The sequence below is a fragment of the Aspergillus fumigatus genome, chromosome 6, assembly GCF_000002655.1.
Source record: "Aspergillus fumigatus Af293 chromosome 6, whole genome shotgun sequence".
Classification (NCBI taxonomy): domain Eukaryota; kingdom Fungi; phylum Ascomycota; class Eurotiomycetes; order Eurotiales; family Aspergillaceae; genus Aspergillus; species Aspergillus fumigatus.
Window position 1 is genome coordinate 3,155,406 of NC_007199.1, and position 26,152 is coordinate 3,181,557.

General features: G+C 49.7%; 8 protein-coding genes across 8 annotated transcripts; 5 read left to right on the forward strand and 3 right to left on the reverse strand.

Moving 5' to 3' along the window:
* Window positions 1-89: 89 nt before the first annotated feature.
* AFUA_6G12500 (peroxiredoxin family protein) lies at window positions 90-1,199 on the reverse strand (the record flags this gene model as incomplete). Its single annotated transcript, XM_746035.1, has 6 exons — window positions 90-118; window positions 180-345; window positions 409-454; window positions 535-634; window positions 741-994; window positions 1,132-1,199. 6 exons carry the CDS (start codon window positions 1,197-1,199, stop codon window positions 90-92), a joined length of 663 nt encoding a protein of 220 aa, XP_751128.1.
* Window positions 1,200-2,887: 1,688 nt separating this feature from the next.
* On the forward strand, window positions 2,888-6,293 carry skn7 (uncharacterized protein). Its single transcript, XM_077805099.1, has 7 exons — window positions 2,888-3,262; window positions 3,365-3,381; window positions 3,538-3,610; window positions 3,688-3,831; window positions 3,882-4,772; window positions 4,825-5,014; window positions 5,070-6,293. Exons 1-7 carry the CDS (start codon window positions 3,206-3,208, stop codon window positions 5,564-5,566), a joined length of 1,869 nt encoding a protein of 622 aa, XP_077661230.1. The 5' UTR covers window positions 2,888-3,205; the 3' UTR covers window positions 5,567-6,293.
* Window positions 6,294-6,490: 197 nt separating this feature from the next.
* On the forward strand, window positions 6,491-9,317 carry AFUA_6G12530 (translation initiation factor eIF2B catalytic subunit epsilon; the record flags this gene model as incomplete). Its single annotated transcript, XM_746038.1, has 6 exons — window positions 6,491-6,641; window positions 6,828-6,949; window positions 7,047-7,103; window positions 7,205-7,329; window positions 7,389-8,560; window positions 8,641-9,317. 6 exons carry the CDS (start codon window positions 6,491-6,493, stop codon window positions 9,315-9,317), a joined length of 2,304 nt encoding a protein of 767 aa, XP_751131.1.
* Window positions 9,318-9,553: 236 nt separating this feature from the next.
* AFUA_6G12540 (uncharacterized protein) lies at window positions 9,554-12,758 on the forward strand. Its single transcript, XM_077805100.1, has 5 exons — window positions 9,554-10,332; window positions 10,392-10,875; window positions 10,936-11,464; window positions 11,523-12,409; window positions 12,473-12,758. Exons 2-5 carry the CDS (start codon window positions 10,785-10,787, stop codon window positions 12,499-12,501), a joined length of 1,536 nt encoding a protein of 511 aa, XP_077661231.1. The 5' UTR covers window positions 9,554-10,332; window positions 10,392-10,784; the 3' UTR covers window positions 12,502-12,758.
* Window positions 12,759-13,494: 736 nt separating this feature from the next.
* On the forward strand, window positions 13,495-16,304 carry mrsA (putative mitochondrial carrier protein). Its single transcript, XM_746040.2, has 8 exons — window positions 13,495-14,088; window positions 14,254-14,323; window positions 14,387-14,422; window positions 14,499-14,631; window positions 14,698-14,790; window positions 14,848-14,904; window positions 14,959-15,403; window positions 15,457-16,304. The coding sequence occupies exons 1-8, from the start codon at window positions 14,051-14,053 to the stop codon at window positions 15,500-15,502; spliced, it is 918 nt and encodes a 305-aa protein (XP_751133.2). The 5' UTR covers window positions 13,495-14,050; the 3' UTR covers window positions 15,503-16,304.
* A 67-nt stretch (window positions 16,305-16,371) lies between these two features.
* Window positions 16,372-19,792, forward strand: AFUA_6G12560 (uncharacterized protein). Its single transcript, XM_077805101.1, has 3 exons — window positions 16,372-16,758; window positions 16,848-18,954; window positions 19,030-19,792. Exons 1-3 carry the CDS (start codon window positions 16,666-16,668, stop codon window positions 19,248-19,250), a joined length of 2,421 nt encoding a protein of 806 aa, XP_077661232.1. The 5' UTR covers window positions 16,372-16,665; the 3' UTR covers window positions 19,251-19,792.
* A 388-nt stretch (window positions 19,793-20,180) lies between these two features.
* AFUA_6G12570 (epsin) lies at window positions 20,181-22,152 on the reverse strand (the record flags this gene model as incomplete). The annotated part of the gene is made up of 4 exons (XM_746042.1): window positions 20,181-21,502; window positions 21,580-21,800; window positions 21,857-21,926; window positions 22,080-22,152. 4 exons carry the CDS (start codon window positions 22,150-22,152, stop codon window positions 20,181-20,183), a joined length of 1,686 nt encoding a protein of 561 aa, XP_751135.1.
* A 1,331-nt stretch (window positions 22,153-23,483) lies between these two features.
* trpE (anthranilate synthase TRP2) lies at window positions 23,484-26,149 on the reverse strand. Its single transcript, XM_746043.2, has 5 exons — window positions 26,094-26,149; window positions 25,751-26,045; window positions 25,498-25,655; window positions 25,353-25,426; window positions 23,484-25,283 (listed from the first exon to the last, which is right to left on the reverse strand). The coding sequence occupies exons 2-5, from the start codon at window positions 25,760-25,762 to the stop codon at window positions 23,974-23,976; spliced, it is 1,554 nt and encodes a 517-aa protein (XP_751136.1). The 5' UTR covers window positions 25,763-26,045; window positions 26,094-26,149; the 3' UTR covers window positions 23,484-23,973.
* Between the last annotated feature and the right edge of the window lie 3 nt (window positions 26,150-26,152).

A 26,152-nucleotide genomic window follows, 5' to 3' on the forward strand; every position in this document is an offset into this window, starting at 1 on the left:
ACAATAGACTACATATGATGGGAGCTGCCACTGTACCAACAACAGGATCAGCAACAATCACATTGTGAATTCTTGATACCTATCGTTGTTTAGCCCAACACCTTCTCGGCCGCCGAGACTACATTCCATGATGTTAGTAGACTTCTGGCAACCAAAATAATAGTAGGAAATATGCATACCGTTGACACCGGTGTTATCGGGCTCGATGTAAGCCTCTTTAACCTTTCCATCCTCAACGACAAGCGCATAGCGCTTGCTTCTCTGGTTCCCAAAGATTGAGCTGCTGTCGAAGGTGACATCGAGAGCCTCCGAGAACTTGCCGGTCGGATCGCCCAGAAACCGAATCTATCCTCTTTTTTTTTAACATCCATTGATCTGTAGATTCGCAGCGTCATGGGAAAGACTTACACCACTCTTGCCTGTGGCATCAAGAGAAACGCCCCAGGCCTTCATCCTATAATGTCGTGGTAAGTTGCGGTCACTGAAACCCCCAGTATCTGGAGGCTCCCTAACGATCGACCATCGGCGACTTACACAAAGGGGTCATTGACTGAGACCACGAAGACCTGGCCAGCTTCCTTGAGCTTGGGGTGGTTTATATAACCTGGCACGTGGGAGCTAGAGCAAGCGGGGCCTTTTATTTGAGTCAATTAGCATTTATCTTTTCCCTCTTGTCGATCTCATGTCGGATTGGATGCGTAGGAGATGTAGGGGTTCAAGGCGGGGGGCAGCAAACGTACTGAAAGCAGCAGGGACACCGATGATAATCCCCTTTCCCTTGAGCTCCTTTGCAAGATTGACTTTGTTTCCAGGTGAACTCTCGACCAGCACATCGAGGTCTGGAATGGCGTCTCCCTTTTGGACGAAGGCCGGCGCAGTGCTGTGAAACAGCGCCCTCCGGGAGATGGCGCGAGGGGCGCTGGTAAGGAGTCGACGGGCTGTGAACATATTTATGGGAAGAGAGACTGTTGAGCTCAGATTGTGGTTATAGCGGCTATGAGATATTTAAATGTGCTAATTCAATTGACATATAATGGTTCCCGAGATAGAGGATGAAGGTGATTGATGCGTAGGGAAGGTTTGTGTACCTGGCGCGTCGTTGGGGCTAGATAGATGGCCGAGGCGCTTCACCACTGAACGTATTTCGTCATGGTCTCCTCTGGCTGGTATGGCAACATGGAGCCATCTAAGTTCTCCATCAACACTTTTGGTAAATACGAAATGTGATTCATGACTGTCATAAATATTGCAGTGCATCTGCTGCCTTTTCCTACTACTGTATAATCAAATCATGTGGACATTCCGTGGTTTAAGGGTCTAGGTTAATGTATGGTTATGAGGAGCCTTGGTCTGTAATATAGTGTGATCTGATTTCTATGGAGTATATACAGAGTAGGTATAGATAGTTAAGTCAACTGTCTGCCCCAAGTCGCTCGACAATAAATATGCCCTGAACGGAGTAGCTGGTGCAAGAAGAACTTAATAACTGTTGACAGCTGAGGAGAAACCGACATCTTGGCTAATATTTTCACTTAAGTCAGAATCTTTAGCGACAGTCTAGTATGTCAGCTCTTGAATGAAAGAGATTCAAGACCCCTGACCATACTCATTATCTAGACTCTTCAAATGTTTTCCCCGAATGCCAAAATCTTAGTATTAAAGTGATCTGCTGATGTGGCGCACAGCTCCCTGAAACCCGGGCCGGGCTGAACCCCATCAGTCATCAGGTGGGTATGTAAAATTTCCAACACTGTCCACAATAAAGAGACATCAGAGGATATAAAAGAATCACACGTAGGAGAACTCCTAAATCAAATAAAGACGAACATTCCAAGGGCTCTTACCTCTCTAGGCATTTTATCTCTTCTGTCGCCAACGGCCATCTCCATATCGGTTGTTCCCACTCCATCCACGTTCTACGAGGGATCTGCATGAAACCAGTAATCCTATATCTATTCATCATTCGTTAAAGGTGAAAAGATATTGGTGCGGGTAGAATATCCGCTATGTGTCTAATCCTCGACAGTTTGACTGGAGTATTTATCCACCTGCCTTAAGATAACTCTGTGGTACTTTCATAACTCCTTGGGTCTATGTTTGTAGACACAAATAAATACCTGCAGCAATTTGCAATTAGTACCTCTACGAATGAAAAAGGACAAAAGTATTAAAATCTGATTGATCGTTTCCTCATATTATGGAAGAGCGTTAGGACTTGGGACCCCAGACTGAGGACGATCATAATGCATTAGACTTCCCCTCCACCATCATCATCCGCCTATCCTCATCAATACTCCAGGGTCATACTCCGTAACTTGTTGCTTTCTATCTGCATCTAAATGCGCACTGACATCACTAACCTCCATGATTCGAGCATTGTAGGAGAGGTAGTCACATTGGACTTATAATAAGAAACTGTGCAAGACACAGTATCTAATAAAAATTCCAGGTTAGCAACTCACGGGCGTCATGCCTGAAACTGTTATGCTGCTTTGCATAAGTATGTGCACTGATTCTTCCTTCACTGTAGATTCTGATTCTTCATACCTGATTTTGTCATTTCCCCCCCTTCCTCAGTCCTTACCAAGTAGATAACTCTTAGGTCCCCACTGTTGTTCCCAAAGACTGGCAGGATGATATTTCTCGCCCTCTCCGTTCTTATCCCCTCATTTCTGTCTCTCCTTGCGTTTATCAGTATTAGGGAAAAGGGAAGCCTAAACAGACAGTTGACCGATTATGTTGCGTTCTACCTATTAATCAGAAGTGAACAATATTATAATCAGGATTATTAGTCTACTAGTTAGAGCGAAAGACTGCGAAAAAGTGGTTCCCGCAGCTCTTTGTGCACGAACCGCGGAAGAACAGTTATTCAACTCCAACAACTCAGCTAACCGTCCCACTTATCACCACGAACCAGCTAATCAATTTCTTCCTACCTAAAACTACTACTGCTGCTAAATGCTAACACCACCACCTTTTTCAACTACTAAAACTACCTACTATTCGACTACCTCAGCCTCTACCGATTTCCTGGACAATTTCTTCTTCTTTCTCTCATCTATTATTCTCCAGCGGCACCTTTTCTCTCCACATCTCGGCGCACATTATAGCGCGATATTCACTATCTCCCGCCCGCTCATCTAATAGAGCTGCGACTTGGTGAGCTTGTTGCTTGTTCGATCGGTCGCGACCCATCTAGCCCACGATGGAGGGTGGCCAGACCACGACCAACACCGCCCCCGCTGGTAACTCCAGCGATTTTGTAAGTGTTAACCCTGGAAAGATGAAGGGTTTCTTTCTAAAGGATATTTGAGCTGCATGATAATTATCTCTGCTGTCCTGAGGCTAACAAGATGGACTACAGGTGCGGAAACTGTACAAGTGAGTTCTCCTTTTTCAGACTTTTTCGGGGGAACACCTAGCGCTCTGCCTGGGCTTTGTCGTCCCCCTGCCTTTGTCTTTACTGCGACCGGTTAATCGCCAGGATGGATCACATATTTCGTGGAATGTCTCTAACTAGTTCATTTGTTGCACAAGAATGTTGGAAGACCCTTCGTACTCGGAAATCGTTCGCTGGGGAGACGAAGGGGATAGTTTTGTAGTTCTCGAGGTCGGTTGCTTCCTCCGCCTGTTCCGTCGGAGTGTCCGTTGTCGAACCTTCAAGCTGACCGTGTTGCCTTATCGCAGTGCGAGAAATTCACAAAGACCATCCTTCCGAAACACTTCAAACACAGCAATTTTGCCAGTTTTGTGCGGCAGTTGAATAAGTACGACTTCCATAAGGTCCGACAAAACAACGAAGAAAATGGACAATCTCCTTATGGACAAAACGTAAGGCTTCGTTGCTCAACTCAAGCCGAACGAAATCTGACAACGTATAGGCATGGGAGTTCAAACACCCGGAATTCAGAGCGAACAGCAAGGAGTCGCTTGATAACATTCGACGAAAGGCGCCGGCGCCTCGAAAGCAGACTCAGAACACCGACGACTCCGTTCCGACACAACAGATCGATCTTCTGAACCAGCAGATCGTAGCGCAGCAGCAGCAGATCCAGCACCTTTCGGATAGATACGCGCAGTTGACGGTTGATCATCAGCTCATGTTGCAGGAACTGATGAGAGTTCAGAAGACGGTTCTGAACCATGAAAATGTTATTCACCAGGTGATGAATTATTTGCTGTCAGTAGATGCTCGCCAGAGGCGCGATAGCAAAGCAGCAGCAGCCTTCCAAGCTCAAGGGCAAGGCGGTTCGAACGTGAATGGGGGACAGGTAGACGATATGCCTTCCTCTCCCTTGCAGCATGCGTCGAAGCTACTGAGTAACATGAACGCCGAGGTTCAATTCAATTTGACCGGAGTGGAGTCGGTAGGCGAATCTTCGAAATCCGCTCCTGTTGTTTCCACCCCTGCACTAGAGGCTGGGCCGCGCAATGGGGTAGTGCGCCCGCCTACGGCGGCAGGTGCAAATCCCACCAACCTTCTATATCCAAAGATGAACGGCGAGATTGAGCCCGTTGTCTACCCTGTTGGTGCTACCAATGGAATTGATCCAATGTACAGTGAGCATGTGAACAATTTGCCGTATCCTATGCCTCCAAAACAGGAAGTGGACGACACTCGCCGACAAGTTCCCGACAGTCGAAAGAAGAGCACAAATGTCGATCCCGGGTGGGTGCGCAGCCCGCACATTCTACTGGTGGAAGATGATGCAACATGTCGCCAAATTGGTGGTAAATTCCTCTATTCTTTCTCTTGTGTTATTGACACAGCGGTCGGTTCTCCTCTGTTCCCGTATGGACGCAAAGCAACTGACAGTCTTGCAGTTTGACGGACTGGAAGCGGTGAATAAGATTCAGGATGGATCGAAATACGACCTGATTCTGATGGATATCATCATGCCAAATCTCGATGGGGTTTCTGCATGTCACCTTATTCGCCAATTTGACCGAACTCCTATCATCGCTATGACCTCCAACATTAGAAGCGATGATATTCAACTATACTTCCAGCATGGTACGTAGTCCTTCAATCTCAAAGACTCTGGTGTTTTGTTACTAACGCTCGCTAGGCATGGACGATGTGCTACCGAAGCCTTTCACACGAAAGAGCCTCTTGGACATGCTTGAGAAGCATTTGGTTCATTTGAAGACCATTCCGCAAGGCATGGAGACTTCGCAACCCACGGCAACAGTCCCTATGGCTGCTCAAACTTCGGCAGCCCACTCTGTCAAGGAAGACAGCTCTCCTGGCCACTCACCAGCTACGTCAATAAATAATTGGCAGTCTCCTGGCCAGTTCCAAGGCCTCCTTCAACAGGTTCAACCCCAATATGTCCCTGCGAGCGCCGCCCCAGCCGCCTACGCCGTGGACCAGAATGGAGTGCAATACCCGGCGCCTCCAGTGGCCCTCACTGCCGCTGCTACGGCTACACGGCCGCCTCATCGACGGCAGGTATCCGAGCTCTCTAGCGCCGCAGATAATCCAAATTTCGCGAAACGACCGCGCATGTACGCTCAACCATCACAGCCGATGGTCAATGCAGCCCAGGCTACTCGAAGTGGCTAAGGTGAGAACAGTCGAGCACTTAAAATGAACGCTTCTCAATCTGTGCAACCCACCCCCCCCCCTCTCTTCTCACCTCTACCTCAATTATACAATGGCCGACCCTCTTTTTCCCCATTTTCTGCGCAATATATCGTGAAAGTTGCTCTTTTATGATGATCAATTACCTCGAGATTTCTGCTGTTTCGTGTTCCTTGTTAATTGGCGACTACGGCGTTTGCGGTGTTTAGGGTCCTTTGCATTGATTGCAAACACTATAGGAGGCACATCCATTCACCATTGCGTAGTGATTCGACGAATTGTGTGGAATGGCCATTGTGCGGAAATGCATCAGATCACTGTCAGGGCTCGTATGGAGGTGGAAGATGAGGGGCGCTGTGTAACATCAGCTGTCCTCCCATCATCGTTGCAGCATTATTTTTACCTTCAAGTGTTGATACTTAGTTCTATAATGTCTTTCTTTATTATGATTTTTGTTTTGCATGGAAAGGGTGAGGTGCGATTTTGACCAGTGGTGGTCTATGATCATCCCAGGCCTGTTGCTCAGGTATTGAGTCTGTCTGGCAGCATTCCTTCATATGTCATTTACATTGGGAACAGCTTATTAGAAGATACACACATATCAAAATTATTTTCGATACACTCTAACTCTGGTCATTTCATTTAACAGTAGTGGTACTCTCAGTGGCTGATATTCCCGCTAAGTCCAAATCTCCGAGACAGTCCACAGTTAAGACGGCTATGTCCGCTCTAATAGATCGAGAGTTCGTCAACGTTCTTTTCCGTCTTGCATTGTCAATGTTGACACAAATCAATTTTACATGGTTCTAGACCGCTGACCCCTTACAAGGGAAAACTCCATGAGTCCAGGAGGGTCCAGGCCTTTTGATGATGTTCTGGACTTTTCGAGGCTGGAGCATACAGAAGATGTGGCTTGCGGGATCAGAAAGAGAGGTCACGTGGATTCAAACGGTGCAAACAGTTCTCGCTGACCGCCCGAGGTGGAAGTGGGATGAGATGACTCCTCGCATCGGGCTTGGCACAATTTTTGTGGATGAAAGCTTGCTGGGCGGCACTTGTGAGCTTTGGGCCCCGTCGCTGACCTAGAAGACTTGAGAGCCATTAACTTGGTCTGCATATCGGCTAGCTACTTCGTACACTAGCTCTAGCTCGTTGATTCAAAGCCTGAACTATTCGGCGTTTTCATCATTCTGAACGCGGGGTGCAAATCAAGCTAAACTATTGAAAGTGCGGAATGCTCCAGATTGCAATCAGCAGGCTCTGACCACTTTCTTCTGGCAGATGGCCCCCAAAAAAGGCGGCGGTAGCCAAGCGAAGCAGAGGGGCAATGCGACTGAGGAGGTTGAGGAGACATTGCAGGCTGTGGTATGTCCATCGTACACGGCTCAGCCAGCGCATTGGCACTGCTGTTTGATAGATCATAGGACGATGATGGCTGATTGTGTGCCTCGGTGCTCTCTAGGTTCTTGCCGATACTTTCGAAACTAAATTCGAGCCCTTTACCCTTGAGAAGCCTCGTGTATGTTGTCCTTGATTGAACCATCTCGCGGAGCAGGTTGCGATTCGAAAACTTGCCGTCCCAGAAGGTTTTTTTTTGATAGCTGACGTGGAATACAATAGTGCCTCTTACCTCTTGCGAATACGCCGTTGATCGAGTACACCTTCGAGTTTCTGGCAAATGCCGGCGTTGAGGAGGTTTTTCTTTACGGAGGGGCTCATTCAGATCAGTTAGAGAGATACATCAAGTATGTTGACATCGGCTTTGTCTTGGAGGATGTTGACTGACCGTCGGTATCTACTAAAGTGGATCGAAATGGAGAAGCAACTCATCGCCTTTTAAACAATTGACTTTCCTCAAGTCAACATCGACCTCAGTTGGAGATGTTATGCGTGATCTCGATGGCAAACACCTCATCACCGGAGACTTCATTGTTGTTAGCGGCGATGTGATCAGTAACCTGCCCATTGAGGGTGCACTGGCGACTCACCGTGCCCGCCGCCAAGCAGACAAGAATGCAATCATGACCATGATCTTGCGCGAGGCTGGTCGAAACCATCGCACAAAATCGACCTCTGTGTCCCCTGTATTCGTCCTTGATCCCACTAAAGATCGTTGCCTGCACTATGAGGAGATTGAAAATCATTCTGACGAGCCATCTCGCCTGACTATCGACACCGAACTTATTTCGTCCCATGCGGAGATAGATATTCGACAAGATCTGATTGACTGCAACATCGATATTTGTACGCCTGATGTGTTGAGTCTGTGGTCCGATAGTTTCGATTATCAATCTCCCCGAAAGCATTTCTTATTCGGTGTGCTCAAAGATTATGAGCTCAACGGCAAAACTATCCACACGCACATCATCAAGGATCACTACGCAGCTCGAGTGAGGAATCTGAAAGCATACGACGCAGTGAGTAAGGATATTATCTCCAGATGGACGTATCCACTGTGCCCGGACACAAATTTGCTTCCCGGACACACCTATGATCTTCGCAAGGGCAATCTGTATGCAGAACAGGGCGTTACTTTGGCGCGTTCATGCGTCGTTGGACGACAAACAGTCATCGGAAAAGGCACAAGCATTGGTGACAAGACGACAGTCAAAAACACAGTCCTTGGTAGGGACTGCAAAATCGGGAAAAATGTTACATTGGACGGTGCATACATTTGGGATGGTGTGGTGATTGGCGACGGCACAACGGTTCGGCAGGCTATCATTGCCGATAAGGTTGTGGTCGGCAAGAATTGCAGCGTTAAGCCTGGCGCTCTTCTCTCATATGAGGTCAGAATCGCTGATGGTGTGACCGTGAGCGAAGGCAGAAGAATCACAAAGGCGTCGAGAGAGGAAGACGGGGGTCTACCAGCTAATGACCTGGATGTTGTCGGTGAGGGAGGCGAAGGTCACGAATATTTCCAAGAGGAAGATGAGGACGAAGACGACACTGTATCAAATGCTTCCTCGGGGCTGGGTATGCACTATCTCCCCACATTTTCAGGCCCCTCTTTATCACCACTATCAAATGGGTGTCAAGTACTAATATCTCCTTAGTATACAACATGGCGCAGCTCTCTCTTTCTACGGAGTCTATCTCTACCCTGTCCTCTGAGATGTCTCATTTCGGAGGATCACGATCCGAGAGCTTCGGTACTTCGTACTCTGAAGACGAGGATGCGGACCATTTCGTGCATGACGCTGCAGCCAGTGTCTACGACAGTTTGAAAGATGGTGTCACATCGGACGTTGTGCAGTTGGAATTAGTCAGTTTGCGGATGACTGCGAATGCCTCCGACCACCAGGTCCGACGAGCTGTTGTCACAGCGTTCATGAAGCGAACCCAACAACTGATCGAAGGAGGAAAAGGTGCCGGTGAAGCGATTAGGGACCTTTTTGGTACATATCGCGAGGTTGTTGAACGGTGTATGTTCGATCGAGACAGCGACGAGAAAACCGACCAGGTCGACTTCTTACTCCTGCTCCAACAAGACCTTGTACATCGGCCTCGCGGTGAGACAGTCCTACTCTTCGCTGCTAAGGAGCTATACGATTTGGAGCTCTTCGAGGAGGAAGCCTATGAGCAGTGGTGGGCTGATGAGCGGTCAAGTGCCAGCGAAGAGATGAGGCAGGTGCGGAGTCAGACCCAACAATTCGTGGATTGGCTCGCCAATGCCGAGGAAGAGGAAAGTACTGAAGAGGAAGAAAGTGAGGAAGACAGCGATGAGGAGTGAAGCTCAAGTCCGGCACTACGTAGTTATGCCCTTGGAAAATGGGGGAAAAGCAGGAACGAGTTTTGCGTTATGAGGTAGTATATCGGCATAGACGAGCATATTATGATATCCTTTGATGGGCCATTTATAATTTCATGATCAATATTCGATATGTTGTCCTGTCTCAATCGTATATCTGCGGACAGATTTGATTTCGAGTTGAGATCGTTGCCTGGCTGCCTAAGTCCAGTGGCCTGGAGACGACTCCAGGGTGTCTTTAAGTGCACAATTATTTAGTCTCGGTCGAAGCACCTACAAGATACATGTCTCTTTACATGGATAATCTCTAACAGTCGCTCTCTTCTTGCCGTGACTCATAATTTCCATCTCACTAGTTCTAACCAGTACTTGAAGCTGTCGATACTGAGCCTTTCACGGATGCACTGACATTATTGTTTCTCCCACTTTCCCCGTGGACCCAATCGGCTAGGCATCGATATCTTGATTAGACGCTGCAAGATACTCCGAGAATAGGTACCCAAAGAGCCCCAGAGGGTCCAATAACAGTAGAGGGAAACCTCGAATGATATCAAAACGGTAGGTTAGTTAACTATTGAGCCCATTGAGGCGTACCTTGATTTCTCCCCACAGGTGGGTGGCCTTTCCGCGACTGCGAGCGGAGTCATCCAAACAAGATTTCCTCCCTTGGGACTGGGAGGCTTGCTGATCTGTCGGATCGTACATATCAAATCTCAGCCTCTCCAAGAATCTCACTTGTTCCTAACCCCTTTAACTCACTCTTACTAGTCCACGTACCTCTGCAGGCTTCCCCTTAACACTATCAGCCTGTTAAAACAATTACTTATTGATGTCTTGGGTAACAGTGCATGCTTGCTTCTAAACTTTTAAGACGCCCCACTCCCGTGACGTCCAGCGACCATACGTGATAACTAAGCACAATCACCCCTCGCTCTTCTCCCTTGACGCTGAACTTGATAAGCGACGTAACGGCCCCTTTTGGTGCTAGCGCTTCATAGTTCAGTTTACCCTTCCATCGCTGTCGACACCATCTTCAGTTGCTTATACTGAAAATAGTTATCCACTCTTTTGTTGGTAAGCTGCGACTTGTGTTGTCCCGGAAAAGAAGAAGGCCTCGAAGTACAACATCGAGGCCTACTTTTTTTCTAGTCAGCACATATCGGCTTGCCACAGGCATAGATCTTCACCACGCCTCCTCTAACGAGAAAAAGGAAGGCGGCCGAGGCGGCGATTACAGACCAGGAACCATCCATAACCGCCACCGAGGTTTCCGTCGCTGATTCACGAACCGCCACCGGGAAAACCTCGTCAAACAAGAGACCTACTCGCAGAAGGGACAAGCTGACGGACCAAGGGCCTGACGCAGATTCGGTGTCGGTGGCGTCTGCAAGCATCACCGTCCAGAACAAGCAGAAGGCAACCGATCTCGTCACACCAGCTTCCACCAGTATGGATTCAGACGATGATTTTATGACGGATGCGTCCAGTGCCGATGATTTCTTGGATACACAGGGTAGTGAAGATGAGAGTCTAGGAGAAGGTATGTTGCAGCGATTTTCCGTTTCATACTCTACTGACGCGGTCTTTCTTCTGCTACTAGAGTTCGGTGACGAGTTCGACGGCGGATTTTCTCAAGATAAGGATCTATTAGGGAACACAAAGAAGCCATACGAAGTCGACTTCAGAGTTCTGAGTCCAGAAGATATCGATCGGGAGCAGAGTCAGCAGGTCAACGAGGTCTCGCAGATTTTGGGCCTGCCCCCGGAGTCGTCCGCGATCCTACTACGGTTTGGGAGATGGAACCGGGAGAAGCTCATAGAGTCCTACATGGACCACCCGGAGGAGACGCTCGAGGAAGCTGGTCTTGGGACGAACTTTGACATGACACCGAAGACAGAGGTTGTACCAGGGTTCATGTGTGACATTTGCTGTGAGGATGGCGATGATTTGGAGACATATGCTATGCGCTGCGGACATCGCTTCTGCGTTGACTGCTATCGACATTATCTTGCCCAGAAAATCCGCGAGGAGGGCGAAGCTGCGAGGATAGAATGTCCCGGGGATGGCTGCCATATGATTGTGGATTCAAAGTCCCTGAGTCTTCTCGTCGCCGATGATCTGAAAGAAAGGTAAGTCTTCAACGAGAGGCTTGTTGTTTTGGAATGCTTTTTGACGCGAGCCTTGCAGATACCAAACGCTGTTGATGCGGACTTATGTTGATGACAAAGAGAATCTCAAGTGGTGCCCGGCGCCAAACTGTGAATACGCAGTCGACTGTCCCGTCAAGCAACGCGACCTCAATCGGATCGTACCCACGGTACAATGTGCTTGTAAGCATTTCTTTTGTTTCGGCTGCACACTGAACGATCATCTACCGTCTCCTTGCAAATTGGTCAAGATGTGGCTCAAGAAGTGTGAAGACGACTCAGAGACCGCCAACTGGATTTCGGCCAACACGAAGGAGTGTCCTAAGTGCCATTCGACGATCGAGAAGAACGGTGGTTGCAACCATATGACGTGCCGCAAATGTAAGCACGAGTTCTGCTGGATGTGCATGGGCTTGTGGTCTGAACACGGCACCAGCTGGTACAACTGTAATCGCTATGAAGAGAAGTCCGGGTCGGAAGCTCGCTCAGCACAGGCGAAATCTCGAGCATCTCTCGAAAGATACCTCCATTACTACAACAGATACGCCAACCACGAGCAGTCTGCGAAGCTCGATAAAGATCTCTACCTTAAGACAGAAAAGAAAATGACAAGCCTACAATCTCAGTCCGGTCTCTCATGGATTGAGGTTCAGTTCCTTGATACTGCATCTCAGGCACTTCAGCAGTGCCGGCAGACTTTGAAGTGGACTTATGCCTTTGCATACTATCTTGCTCGGAACAACCTGACGGAAATTTTCGAGGACAACCAGAAAGATCTAGAGCTTGCGGTGGAGAGCCTAAGCGAGATGTTCGAAAAGCCGGTACCTGAATTGGCCAATCTGAAAGTTGACATCTTGGACAAAACGGCCTACTGCAACAAACGCCGAGTGATCCTTCTTAGCGACACCGCCCAGAAATTGAAGCAAGGTAAGCTCTATTCATTGCATAATGTTGATGCATGGCATAAAGCTGACAACCATATCTCTTCAGGGGTATGGTCATTCAATGTTGAATGGTAGACTATATAGAGCCAACAGACACCTAGCTGTTCCGGATATTGATATTTCGATCAAAGCTGGCGAACCGGCAAGGTGTGAATGGGGATTTTCATGACATGAACGATGACAGCGCATATGATCTTTATTTCTGATTCATACAAGATCATTACTTCTATCTGTTTACACCCGACGTGACTGTCTTTACTGGAGTTAGCGAGGCGGTGACCCACTATTTTATTGTATCTGTTAGCAATGCATTATCTCCCTCTCTGTTCGTCAGGTCGGTTGGACAATGGGTAGGAGTCTGTTAAATTCGTAAACCTACAGCTCCTGTATGCATTAAGACAGAGTATATACTAGGAAGTTGTAGGGTAAAACAATTACAAGCAATGCTTTGTAGATTGCATGCTCCTTTGGACTCTTAGGGATGTTAACAAAAAAGCTGTTTTAAGAAGGTTGAATTAGTTAGGGCTGATATTCTACTAACAAGAGCGATGATTCTTTGATGGCTAGCCAGGTAACATTATCATGGCTACTGATCACTTGACCGGGAACTCCAAAATCAGATTAATGGGATCAGATAAGGAGCTCAAGCTAACCAAGGGGCTTGGTATTAAAATTTAGTAACATTAAACATTGGTTATTCGGTTTCCTCCGGGATTCGGACGATCCAGTACTGATATTGATAAGATATCTGCCTCGGAGTGGCGGACGAGCGCTGGGTTACGAAGTATGAGGTGCCAAGCAGGCAGAAACGCTGACGGGGTTTTTTTCAGGGAGAGAAGTACGCGCTGACTGCATGTAAAATTCGAGTTGTTGCTGTCATTGTATCTTTACCTGTAGTGCTAGCATATCTAGGATATTTGAAGTTGTTTAGAGTATACTGAAGAAATCTCCGTCATCGGAACCTTGGTATAGTCTGGGCTTAATGGATGATTAAGCAGCGGAGGCACGACCTCATTATTAGCAACTAATCACGATGGTGCGCCCGGAGACAGTAGTATATCATGTTAGGGCGATATGTGCTAGATCTAGATTCAAATATAATACATTCCGTCTCACCGTATTCAACTTTGCAAGCAAGTCATTAACGTCTCGTCTCTCGATTGATTTGATCCGAGTTGTTTTGTGTTCAATCCATCGGCAAAAGTAGTGACTTTAGCTCCGCGGCATTCGACTTTAGCGCAACAAACGAAAAAGAGCAATAATTTCCCCAGCCTGGATTTTCCAGAAACATTGTCAACCTCCCGATCAATTAGGCCCTCCATACATCTGATCCTCTTCTTTGCTTCACGAATTGAAATCTGTCTCCTATTACTCACCTTGATTGAGGTCTCCTTGAGCTCCATATCCTCGTTGTCGACTCTTTTTCTGCGCCCAGCTCGTTCCTCTTCGCCGTAGACTCAATCCAACCGACAATCGTCGCTACTGCCAAAGCCCGTTATCATCAGCAAATTGAGAAGAACATTCGGACAAGCTCGAGGCACCCATTCTTGGCCTCCCATCTCCTTCTTTCACCCTCTTTCAATTTCGTGCGGCTCCGGCTGCGTCCGGAGGTATTAGAGCTTCAATGGCAGTCCCCGAGCAAATCCCAGGGCAGGAATATGAGTACGTCGCTATATTCAGCACGGATTTCCACCACTCCATATTTGCAACACTGTCGATACCGCGAGAAGAAAGCATTCGGAAGCTTACTTCTCGCGAGTCGACTCCCTCACCTCCAGTCGCACTGCCTATACCAACGACGCACTGCTAACCTCTATTCAACAATAGCTACGAAGCCCTTCCCTCAAACTATGGCCTTGGCCGGAACATGTTGGCTGGTGCCTTTGCAGGGATAATGGTATGTCGGCGTTAAGGATTGCGACTTCTGCGATTTCCGTGGCGATACTGACTGGATGGGAAGGAACACGCTGTCATGTACCCGGTAGACTTATTGAAGGTATGTTGGGCTTGACGACAATTTTTCTCCTAGATCACTTTCGAACGCGTAACTAAATCGGGGTGGCTACGGACAGACGCGCATGCAAGTTTTGCATCCTACAACAGGAGGTCTCTACACAGGCTTGACCAATGCGGTCTCCACAATTTACCGGATCGAGGGGTGGCGGACGTTATGGAAGGGGGTCTCGAGCGTGATTGTCGGTGCAGGTAAAGACTAACATAACACTGATGTATTCGGGGAATGAGGAAGAGCTGATAATCCTGGTTCGGCAGGTCCGGCGCATGCAGTGTACTTCGGTACTTACGAGGTTGTCAAGGAGATGGCCGGTGGAAATGTCGACGAGGGCCACCATCCGCTTGCTGCCGGTAAGTGCTCAAATAGTAATTCTATCGACGCAGGAAAGAATACTGACATTCTCCAAGCCGCTAGTGGAGCGGCGGCCACCATTGCCAGCGATGCTCTGATGAACCCATTCGATGGTAAGTCATCTTCGATGGACTGACCCATTTGACTTCTTTGACACCTGGAAATAGTCATCAAGCAACGGATGCAAGTACATGGCTCCGTACATAAGAGCCTTTTACAATGCGCCACGTCCGTTTACCGCGCCGAGGGTCTGCATGCATTCTACGTCTCATACCCTACTACACTCTGCATGACGGTGCCTTTCACGGCTACTCAATTCGTGGCGTACGAGTCAATCTCGAAAGTGATGAACCCATCTCATGAATATGACCCGTTCACCCACTGCATCGCTGGTGGCCTCGCTGGTGCCTTCGCTGCAGGTCTTACTACTCCTTTGGACGTTGTGAAGACGCTTCTTCAGACACGTGGGTTGGCTCAGAATGAGGAGATTCGATCGGCAAGGGGCCTTTTCAATGCGGCGGCCATCATTAAGCGCCAGTTTGGCTGGAGAGGCTTCCTACGTGGCGCTCGTCCCCGCATCATCTCCACGATGCCCAGCACTGCGATTTGCTGGTACGTTGTTATCCGCGCATGAACAGGGTTTCAGAGTTGACATTGGCATACAGGACCTCCTACGAGATGGCCAAGGCCTACTTCAAACGCCAGGAGTGAGACTTTCGAGCTCCTACCCGCAACGGCCCCTGTCACATAGATGCAACCATACCTGCCATTTCTCCGACTTTAATCGATTCCCATCGGCAAATGTTGAAAGTTCATGGGGTTTCAGACTGAAAAAAGTGAAAAATTTCAAAAGCTATATTTCGATGCATATTGCGGAAGAGAAGGGGTACCGGAAGAACAGGGAGAGAGCAAACCCGCGGGTTGGGAATACTCTGTCCTAGCCGGTCACAGACAGCTTTGCCAATGTGCTCTTTATATTTCCTCCATATTCCCCCTTGTCTTGACATGTCTTTTCGTCTTCCTCCGACTCTGGTTACCCACCTCATCTGCCGCTCTGCTTTGCGCACCCCCTGCCGAGGCGGTTCTGGATTTCAGGCACCCCCGATGTTTGGACTACCTCGTGGACGATACATTTCTCCGATTTATATTTATGCGTTCAGATATTGTGTGCATAAGTTCTCTTTGGGACGGGTGTTCTGGGCTTGATATAGAAGGGCTTCTTTCATTGGAGACATACTTGCGGCAGCTCCTCTTAACGAGATTTTCAAGACGAAAATGTGAGCTCCTAAATCAAAGTGTTCTGCCGCTTGACCGATGTATCCTATACTTGTGCTGGCGTTGGGCAGGCAGGAAAGCTTTCCCTGCGGTTATTAATTGGGACATCCACTTGATCCCAGTCCCTGGTTGAATATGTACTCAATAGACGGAATGATTGGCCCAAGCTCATTCAAAAACTACATACTATAGATAAACTTGAAGAAGATCAAGAAGCTAGCAGATATCTGTCACAGGATCTAAGGTATTATCACTCCGATGACAGTCGTAGTATCACCGTGGGGTAGTGTCTCCTCGATCCGGCGGACCAACGACGTCACGCGAGGAGAGACGAAAAATCAAATCAGCAATCCCATCGACTTCCAACAACCCACCTGTTCGTCTGTTCTTCCCCAGACTCACTGCCCATCGATTCTATCTTCCCCTTCCATCTGTCCATTCAATTCTTCATCCCAACTCTACCACGCCACCCATACCGCCTCTGGACATTCCGACATCGCCCCCTCGGTGTCAGACAACCCTACAATTTCGCCTCCGCACTCCAACTGTGGTCGATCGCATGGCTGATGCGGGCGGGCCCTGCATTTTCGCCGGCGTGAATGATGCGCTCCAAGCCTGCCGCGTCTTCGCTGCAGAAGACGTACGATGAGTGCTACCTCTCGTGTTCCACGGCTGTATACTTTGAGGGGCAGGTCTGTCGCCCTTCCTATTTCGGATTTATTCGCTCCATGTCAATTGATGTTTTCTTCTATCCAAGTACTAACCCGCTCTAATATTCTAGAACAATGAAGATGAAGCTTTGAGAGCATGGCGCTCTGCTCTAGACACAATCTCCTACCATAACGCATACCGACTGTCATCGACTTACACACCCAAGAACGAAACCGAAAAAGCGCTCCAAGATTCGATCCGCCAGTTAGAGCTCCAGTGCCGAGAGCGAGTGGATCTCTTGGAAGCTCTCCGTGAAAGCAGAAAGGAAGCACAGGAGAAGGACAGTCCCACCACGAGCGGTATCAGCCACCGATTCTTCAAAGGCAAATCGGCCTCGAAACCACCTACTTCGAACACACCCGGTTGGATCGGAGACGGGACGGTACCTCCAGTGGATTATACAGACTTATCTCGACCGCCGCCGATCCCAGGACGTCCAGCACCGGTGACGCAGGGGAGTTCGGAATCGGTTATCCAAGACAGCAGCGTTGCGTCTGCGACTAGCCTACCGGCATTACGAATTCCATCGCATTCGTCCGCCAAAAACCAGTCTCGCAACTCGAGCCCCGAGAAACGGAAGACAATGCCTACCACTCTGCGGAAGTCGGACGGGCACAAGAAGCACAGCAAAAACAGGGATACTCTCCGGCGGAAGGATTTGCGGCCGGCTGCGTCTCAGGCTGCGGGTTTAGCCTGGGGGAACATCTACCGGCTCCCTTCAGCATCTGGGAATCTAGCAAGTGACGCCGCTGCAACATCCTCGCGGCAGAGCATTTCCAGTGACTCTGGGTTCCGGAAAGATTCTGGTCAGTTCAGGTCCCACTCTGGGGATGAGCTTGTGTCGAAGAAAAATGTGGCAGACGACTCAGATGGCCGGGAGCCTCGACCTGGCTGGTCTGCGCGACGGACAAACAGTAACACAATCCCTGTGCCAACCTTAACATCAATTCATCACTCCCCGGCTGGTGAGGCCCGGCAGCCGTCAGGCAGTCGGAGCAGGACGGTCGCCCAACCATCGTCGGGTCCGGTTGACAACCCTCAGAGTAGTGCTCGGCCCTCCGTGAGACCCAAACCTGTTGCGCTCAGAGCTTCACCTCAGGATCCACAGTCGAGCAATGTTGGCCCAACTTCTTCACCTGTCAGAAAAACGAGACCCGAGACCACAACGCGCATTTCCGACGACCCACAAAGGAAGGCCACATCCGGGTCCCGGGTCAACTCCGCGTCGACAGGAAAGCCTGTCTCCCGAACCCAACCTGAGGATTTGAGTCCTTCCATGAGGCAACTGGAGATATCGGACAGTTCTATCCGACGCAAACCACAACCTGCGCATACAGTTACACCGCCTTCAAGCGATCAAGAATCAACAGGCCCAAAGTCGATAGACGCGGACGAGGAACTAGAGGAAGAAGGCGAAGACGAGGACGGTTCCATTACGAGTATCATGAACAAACTGCCCAAGGGCATAGACCCTAATGCGGCCCGGCAGATCCTCAATGATATCGTTGTTCGAGGTGACGAGGTCCATTGGGATGATATTGCCGGACTGGATGCTGCCAAGAAAGCGCTCAAAGAAGCCGTTGTCTACCCGTTCCTTCGTCCGGATCTCTTCTCTGGGCTTCGTGAACCCGCTCGAGGGATGCTCTTGTTCGGCCCACCGGGAACAGGTAAGACGATGCTCGCTCGGGCGGTAGCCACGGAGTCGAAGTCGACCTTCTTCTCTGTTTCTGCCTCGACATTAACGTCCAAGTGGCACGGCGAGAGCGAGAAGCTCGTTCGAGCGCTGTTTGGGCTCGCGAAAGCATTGGCTCCATCCATAATCTTCGTTGACGAGATCGACTCGCTCCTTTCGTCGCGCTCCTCCGGAACAGAAAACGAAGCATCGCGGCGATCGAAGACGGAGTTTCTGATCCAGTGGTCGGACCTTCAACGAGCAGCAGCTGGCCGTGAGCCATCAACAAAAAGAGGCAGGGGAGACCCTAGTCGGGTCCTCGTCCTCGCAGCGACCAACATGCCTTGGGATATCGACGAAGCGGCTCGTCGACGGTTCGTCCGCAGACAGTACATCCCCCTGCCCGAGCACCATGTCCGCGACCAACAGCTCCGCAAGCTCCTGAGCCATCAGGTGCACGAACTAGATGACGAGGATATTGAAGTCCTCGTTCATGTCACAGAGGGTAATTCTATCATCATCATTATTCCCCACTCTATTTCCTTATCTACAATACTCACGTGATCATCAACAATCACAGGCTTCTCCGGCTCCGACATCACCGCCCTCGCCAAAGACGCCGCAATGGGTCCTCTCCGCAACCTCGGCGAAGCCCTCCTCCACACCCCCATGGACCAAATCCGTCCCATCCGCTTCCACGACTTCGAAGCCAGTCTCAAATCCATCAGGCCCAGCGTCAGTCGCGACGGACTACGCGAATACGAGGAGTGGGCCAGAAAATTCGGCGAACGGGGCGGCTGATTTATCTATTGTGCGCTTCATTCAGCGTCCATCTTCCCTTTGGAGGTCTCCGTAGGCACATTCGATGCCTCGATTCCATCGTACATGGTCCTCGGTCCTTGGTGTTTTTCGCACAGCTTGTTTCGGCGCGGTCTTACTCGGGTGGTCTACATGTCATGCTATATGGTTGGTTGTTCGGCTGGTTCGATTTGAAAGGCTTCCTGGTGAATAGGTACATACATGGTATTGGTGGTACCGGAGGAGCGGTGCTTTCCTGAAATGATTTTCAAGTAACCCTGGCGTACATGGTTCAACTTGGTAATCTCGATGCTTGAGGCATGGATCAGGTAGGATCGGTGTTTCAGTTCTCGTCGTTCCATTGGACTTTGCAGTTTTTTATATTCAACAATTGATATCTAGAGATACTCTGTGACCTTCGTGGCCATAAGATACTAACTTACTTATACCTACGAAAGGTAGATAGAAACTATCTTCCACCTCCATTCAACGCAATCTCGGGCAAGTCATCTCAGTAGAGATTTCATCTCTTGACAGTAGAAAGTAATAGGTATGTAAGCGGTAGTAGGTATGGCGATAAAGACGACTACATCACAAAGGGAAATGGTAGGCCAGAGACGGACAATAAAGGACAGGGTGGGCCAGGTCGAGTAATTATGGAGTTGATGAGAGAATAAGTCGTGTATCTTGTCGACGAGCGATGAGCAAGATGGGGCCAAGAGGGAATAAGAAGTAGGCATCTCTTGTATATTCACAATGCCATCAAAGTAACAGGACATTCATCAACCCGGCCGAAGAAGAGAAGATCAGTAATCAGCGAAGGAAGCTAGATATGAAGGGGGAAAAAAAAACAACCGTGGTATCCCAATCAGCGAACAATTCCTCAAACCCAGAGTTGATGGGGAAAACAGACAGTTATCAACTGTGCGCACTTCACAAATCGATCAGGCTGCCACCAGCCTGAGGCTGCTGCTGGTATGGGCGCTGAGTCGCCCAAGGGTTGTTCGAAGATTGAGCAAAGCCTGTCGACTGTGGGACAAATTGCTGCTGGTTATAGAAGGGGTTGTTGCCTGTGTGAGTGGCTCGCAGACGATCCAAACCCTGACCGGCAGAGTTGACGAAGGTGCCTGGAGCAGTATGCTGGGCTGGGATACGTAGATCGCCGACGTTGCCGAATGTGTCCTGACCCTCGCCGGTCGCGAGAAGAGCATTGAGACGGGCGTGGTGAGGATTGCTCGTTTGTGGGGGAGTGCTCTTGGGAGGTGCTGGGGCCTGGAAATTGGCGATGGGGTTAGGAGAGGAAGTAAACTGATTGGTCGCTCTTTCTTCCGCGAGTGTGTTAAGAGATGGAGGTCCCGTCGACGTATGGGGCCGAGTCTGGAATTGAGTGCGGGCAGCAAACGGGTTGTTGGACCCGGTAGGCATGGGTTGCAAGGCATTCGCTGTCTGGTTACCGCTCTGGGCCCACGGGTTGTTGCTACCTGCCGGCGAAACATTCTCCTGTGCTTGCTGTTGCTGCTGATACTGCTGGTACTGTTGCTGTTGCTGCTGCTGGGAGAATATGTCGGTGCCATATGGATTGTTCGTCGTAAAAGCCGTTTGTTGAGGCTGGAGTGGCGCTTGTGGCTGCAAGAAGTTGTTCTGAAGCTGGCCGTATGGGTTCTGGTCGAATGCAGTTGGCTGATTTTGAAATCCATTGGCGTACCCATTGGGTATTCCAGTGACTTGGTTTTGAAATCCAGTTGGTTGTGCGTATTGGTTGTTCAAGTAACCGGTAGACAGAGGCTGTTGGGCGTTAATGGGGTTGCCAAACCAGTCGACAGCGCCTTGCTGCTGGTATCCCTGGTTATACCCGGTGGGCTGGGATTGGGCCACAGGAGTATCGTCAAAGAGCGATTGGGCATTGCTCTCTTCCAGCTCCCGCTTCCGCAGTTCCTCTTCTTCCTTGCTCAACTTAATCGCCTTGGCCAGATCCTCATCTTCTTCTCCCATCATGGATTGCTTTTCGCGTCGTTTCCGCTCTTCCTCGGCTTCTGCCTTGCTCGCCTCGATAGCCAGGCGATACTCTATGTCTTCGTCATCGGCCGGTCGACGACGCTCCCGTCGGTCGGATCGGCGCGAAGGCTCGGGCCCATGGCTCTGGTACTCGTCCAGTCCATTCACCCGTGATTTCCAGAGCTTACGGTCGGATCGTTCACTGCGCAAACGGTCCTCATCGAGAATGAGGGTGGTAAGTTCCTTTGCCGCAACACGAACTGTACGAGACAAGAGATACCGCTCGTTAGCAAAGGGTCTACCCGGTCGTGCAAACACTCATCGCAGGACCACCTACCGTTCTGGCCAACATCTCTCCCGTCCTCATCCACGTATTGGAACTCGCGCAGCGTCTTGATAATGTAGACATTCTTTCGGGCCCACGTAACAACGAGCTCGGATCCCTCATGCAGGCAATAATCTAATACCTTCAATGACTTGAGAACATGGCGCCAATTTTTGCCCTTGTCGTTCAGTCGCTTATCGAGCATGTCCATAATCTCGTAGAAATCTGTCGGGCTAGTCGTAACCGTCAGCCTGGATCTGGGTTATGCCGAAAGAGAACGGAATCATACCTGCTGAAGGTCATGGCAGCAATTTCTGCCATTTCGGTGCCCGTCGGGCCCCAAGGGTCATTGCTCGTTGCTGAAACCGGTCAGTACGAGCAACATAGATGAAAAGCGCGAACATGTCATGAAGAAAGGAGCGACAGCAGCCTTATGGCCACCCCTCCAAACCCGATCGAGGAGAAGGGGCGAAGAAAGGAAAAGCAAGAAAAGGGAGTAAAGCAAGACATACCATTTCGGACTTTGACCTGTACTGAAGAGTAACCCTTCGTTACGTTCTTCACGCTGCGGACAACTTTCGACATCTTGAAAGGGGACTATTATGAGGGTGAAATTGGTTCTAGATATAACACGAGCGCGGTCCCGATTCTTGCGGGGAAACGAGGCGCCGGAATCGCGAATTGCTCGCCTTTGCGTTGGTCGGGGGAAGGAACTATTATGTCGTATGATGGAAATCAAGACGATATTGGAGTGTCTTAGAGTGAGACCAGGTTGTTGCTTTTGGAAAGCTCGTAGAGATAGATGGCGTGGTCGTCGACTTTTCTCCTTAATCCTTATCGCACGGCCCAAGCAGCGACAGGCGGTGGTGTATGTAAGCCGCGTACGGGATTGCAGTCAATAAATGCGCCGCAATTATTCTGGCGAGGGGGAGTGTCGGCGCCTTTGGAAATGAAGGTGACGGGTCCAGGAAGCAGGAAGCAGGAAGCAGGAAGCAATCGGATGGTAGACGAAGTTTGTCTGGTGGCTATATTATTTGACCTCCAGCGCCTCCGGACGAAGCAGAAAGATGAACGTGGAGGAAGAGGGAAGAGGAGAGAGAGAGAGGGGGGAGGTCGGGCGGGTCAGCAAGTTTGGGCCTTTGGGTTTGGTTCCGGCAAGATTCTGATGACGAATTAATTGGGCGGTGGGTGGCAGTGGCAGTGGCCTCACTCAGTAGGAGCACTCTCTCATGCGCGGCAGGATAAAGAACTTCCTCTCGAGAAAGTTGTCAATGAGACGAATTGGGTGCGTTTGCTCTTGAATTCTGAACAGTTCCAATGGATAAAGAAAGGGCTGCTTGATTACTCCGTACCCTTGTGAGGCTTCGGGGGTTCAATCTATACAAGTACAATCAATTGCACAACAACCACAATAGGAGAACCAGAATTGAGGCAATTGATTGATTGACAAACGTAACCCTTAACCCTTGCAGCAAAGTTGGAAGAAGAGTGAAGCATCCAAAGAAGCAGAGACTACTGCATGGACGAGGTCAAGCACTGCCTGTATATCAGTGAAGGCAGCAGCACGGAAGTGCGGAGTACAATGGCCAGACGGAATAATTAATATAATCGCTAATTAGATCGAGAGGTGAGATTGACCTCGATGTACTCCGTATCGCCATTTCTAAATGACTCCCTCATCTCTCTAGATCTGTAACTATTATTGGTGCACCCTGTCTGGTCATACAAGCAGTAGTAGCTGGTCAATACCATCCTTTCACTACAAAAATATCCAAATCACCAGACCACAACTTTCTCTCCTGTGCTCTGCTCATGGATTAACCGTTCCAGCATGAATACCCAAAATCCTCTGTTACCCAGCCACACTGCAGACCCCCCAAGTACAGATCGCCCTTAAGTCCGAGTCTGCAATACCACTCTCACGTCTCGTGGCGAACCGGCCGCGTACGCTTTTGGGCTTGGCATCAACCATCAGTCAATGAAGAACCACGAGCCATAGCTCATAGAGTTTCTAAACTCTACTTTGGTCCAATAGATCCTAAATGAGACAGCTTTGTTCACTATTATCTACTGAGTGGCGGTGCTTATCATCGTTCATGATTGTGACATGAAAGGAACCCTGAGCATCTCCATCTACGTCATCGTCGGCCGATTCGGCGAAGTTCCTGGATTCTGGAACACTTCCTGAAACGTACGATGTTGGAAACATTGGCATATATCCATGATAGAATCTGCTTACATATCTAGGACGATCTTAAGCAGGAACCGAAGAGGTACCAGGGGTTGAAGAGCAATGAAGTCGGAGTATGCATTACATGCCTTCAAATTGTGACCAATTGTATCTATCAATTTATCATACCCGTCATAGTCATCCCATTTCTGAATAGCCCTAAAACGCCTCTCTCCCTACAACTGCTCCATGCTCAGATATTTGTCCTCGGCACCTTTGATGCACTGGATGTTGGCACCTAGCTTGTTCAGCGTCTCGACGTACTCATCGTACGGATCCGAGTCAAAGACGATGCCACCGCCAGCTTGCAAATAGGCAACTCCGTCCTTGAGAAGCATCGTCCGGAGTGCGATGCACGTGTCCATTGCACCAGGCACCAGGTTCGCCCCGTCAGCGCTCGAGCTATCGAATCCGAAGTAACCCACCGCGCCCGCGTAGACCCCGCGCTTCTCGCCCTCCAGCTCAGCGATCAACTGCATCGCTCGAACCTTCGGGGCACCGGACACAGTCCCTGCAGGAAAGATGGATCGGAACGCATCGAAGCGCGTCTTGTCCGGCCGTAGGATTCCCGACACTTGTGACACAAGGTGCTGGACGTGCGAGAATTTCTCCACCACCATCAGCCGGTCAACCTGAGTTGTCGTAGGATCACAGACCCGGTTGACGTCGTTGCGCGCCAAATCAACCAGCATGACGTGCTCCGCGCGGTCCTTCAGACTGCCCCTCAACTCGGCGGCCAAAGCGTCGTCCTCCTCGGGAGACTTGCCGCGCTTTACCGTTCCCGCAATGGGGTGGGTGATGATCCTGCCTTTCTCCTCCTTCACGAGGAGTTCCGGACTCGCTCCGACAAGCTGGAACTCTTCGCAGTCGATATAGAAAAGGTAAGGGGACGGATTGACGGTGCGCAAATGACGGAAAAGGTTGAAAGGATGCAAGGAAGTGGGACGTGACAGGCGCTGCGACGGCACGGTCTGGAAGATGTCCCCCTTGGAGATATGTTCCTTCAGCCTGGTCACATGCCGCTCATATCCTTCCCTACCAATGTTGGATGTGTATTCTTGGTTCGGAATGATCGGGCCCTGAGGGGGGAGGGGACATTCTGGCCTCAGCAACAAGTCAATGGTCTGCTGGAGCGCCTCTTGGCCATTACGGTATTCCGCTTCAAGTTCCGAATCGGGGCCCGAAATAGGAATGTATGTTACAACCTTGATGACCTGGAAGAAATGGTCGAAGGCGACAATGGTCTTGAACATCATAAAAAGCGACTCGGGGATCCCCAGCACGTCCCTGAGTGGCCGAGCCGTCTTGGGCTCAAAGTATCGAACACAGTCATACCCCACATATCCGATGGCCCCTCCGGTGAGCGGTGGGAGTATCAACCCGGGGACTGTCGCAACACGAAACTGCGAGAGTTCTTTTTCAAGGATGGGGAGAGGATCGCACTCGGGACCATGACCTGGCCCAGTCTTGAGAACTTTATACGGCTCTGTGAAGTTAAGACACACTCAGCAACACAGTCCAGACTCTTGAGTGACTCCAGGAAATAGCACCGTACCTGCGCCGACGAAACTATATCTTCCAATTGTCTCCGTAGTAGCCGCACTCTCATACAGAAACGATAATTTCGATCTACTCATCGATCGAACCACCTAGTCAGTGCTGTCCGTAACACCAAAAGGCCCAGACAATCCACGACTCACTTCTCAGCAATCTTCAGGTAAGCTAATGTGGGCGTCAACAGATCGGCTGGTATACTAGCAGTCAACGGCAGCAGATTTGGAGGGTATTTTGCTGTTCTCGAGTTGTTGATCACATCTCTGGCTGTCTCAAGGGACGGCACAATGGTAGTCTGAGTCATCTGGACAGTCGTCAGCAATTGGCATCGACCGGGATCGCAAATAGCAGAACAGAAAACAAATGTCAAGAAAACTAGTCTGAACGGTATATACTCACAGACGGCGCCATCCTCTCGGTGATAAGTCTAGTGAATTTGCGTGCCGAAGGGAAAAGGTTCTCTGCGGGGGTTTAAAAGTGCCGGCGATGGGGAAAATAATGCGCACGGAGTTAATCCGGTGGTAGTGATGAAGGTGGATGAGTATAATGAGTAGCACGAAATTATTGCCAGCGACAGCACTGTTTGACGGCTGACACAGATTATCTGAGGCTCAGAGGGGTAAGAAAAGAGGAATTGAGACCTTTGAACAGAATAAATAGGCCTATCCCTGCTTAAGTACGACTTGTCAGCAGCCTCGAGGACTGGTCAGTAGTGTCCCAGAGTGGTCTAGCGTGGACGCACCTGCTCTGATCATATTCCTAGAATTATGGAGCCATGTTGTTTTTGCATGGTAATAGACT

Bases quoted from the DNA above. Each gene is read 5' to 3' on its own strand.
- skn7 (XM_077805099.1), top strand. From the start codon at position 3,206: ATGGAGGGTGGCCAGACCACGACCAACACCGCCCCCGCTGGTAACTCC. The intron at 3,611-3,687 runs GTCGGTTGCTTC...GCCTTATCGCAG, and splicing joins ATAGTTTTGTAGTTCTCGAG to TGCGAGAAATTCACAAAGAC. The intron at 5,015-5,069 runs GTACGTAGTCCT...AACGCTCGCTAG, and splicing joins TCAACTATACTTCCAGCATG to GCATGGACGATGTGCTACCG.
- AFUA_6G12540 (XM_077805100.1), top strand. From the start codon at position 10,785: ATGGATTCAGACGATGATTTTATGACGGATGCGTCCAGTGCCGATGAT. The intron at 11,465-11,522 runs GTAAGTCTTCAA...CGAGCCTTGCAG, and splicing joins GCCGATGATCTGAAAGAAAG to ATACCAAACGCTGTTGATGC. The intron at 12,410-12,472 runs GTAAGCTCTATT...ATATCTCTTCAG, and splicing joins CGCCCAGAAATTGAAGCAAG to GGGTATGGTCATTCAATGTT.
- mrsA (XM_746040.2), top strand. From the start codon at position 14,051: ATGGCAGTCCCCGAGCAAATCCCAGGGCAGGAATATGA. The intron at 14,324-14,386 runs GTATGTCGGCGT...CTGGATGGGAAG, and splicing joins GTGCCTTTGCAGGGATAATG to GAACACGCTGTCATGTACCC. The intron at 14,791-14,847 runs GTAAGTGCTCAA...ACATTCTCCAAG, and splicing joins CCACCATCCGCTTGCTGCCG to CCGCTAGTGGAGCGGCGGCC.
- AFUA_6G12560 (XM_077805101.1), top strand. From the start codon at position 16,666: ATGATGCGCTCCAAGCCTGCCGCGTCTTCGCTGCAGAAGACGTACGAT. The intron at 16,759-16,847 runs GTCTGTCGCCCT...CTAATATTCTAG, and splicing joins CTGTATACTTTGAGGGGCAG to AACAATGAAGATGAAGCTTT. The intron at 18,955-19,029 runs GTAATTCTATCA...CAACAATCACAG, and splicing joins CCTCGTTCATGTCACAGAGG to GCTTCTCCGGCTCCGACATC.
- trpE (XM_746043.2), bottom strand. The intron at 25,427-25,497 runs GTGAGTCGTGGA...ATCGATGAGTAG, and splicing joins TACCTGAAGATTGCTGAGAA to ATCGAAATTATCGTTTCTGT. The intron at 25,284-25,352 runs GTACGGTGCTAT...TTAACTTCACAG, and splicing joins ATATAGTTTCGTCGGCGCAG to AGCCGTATAAAGTTCTCAAG.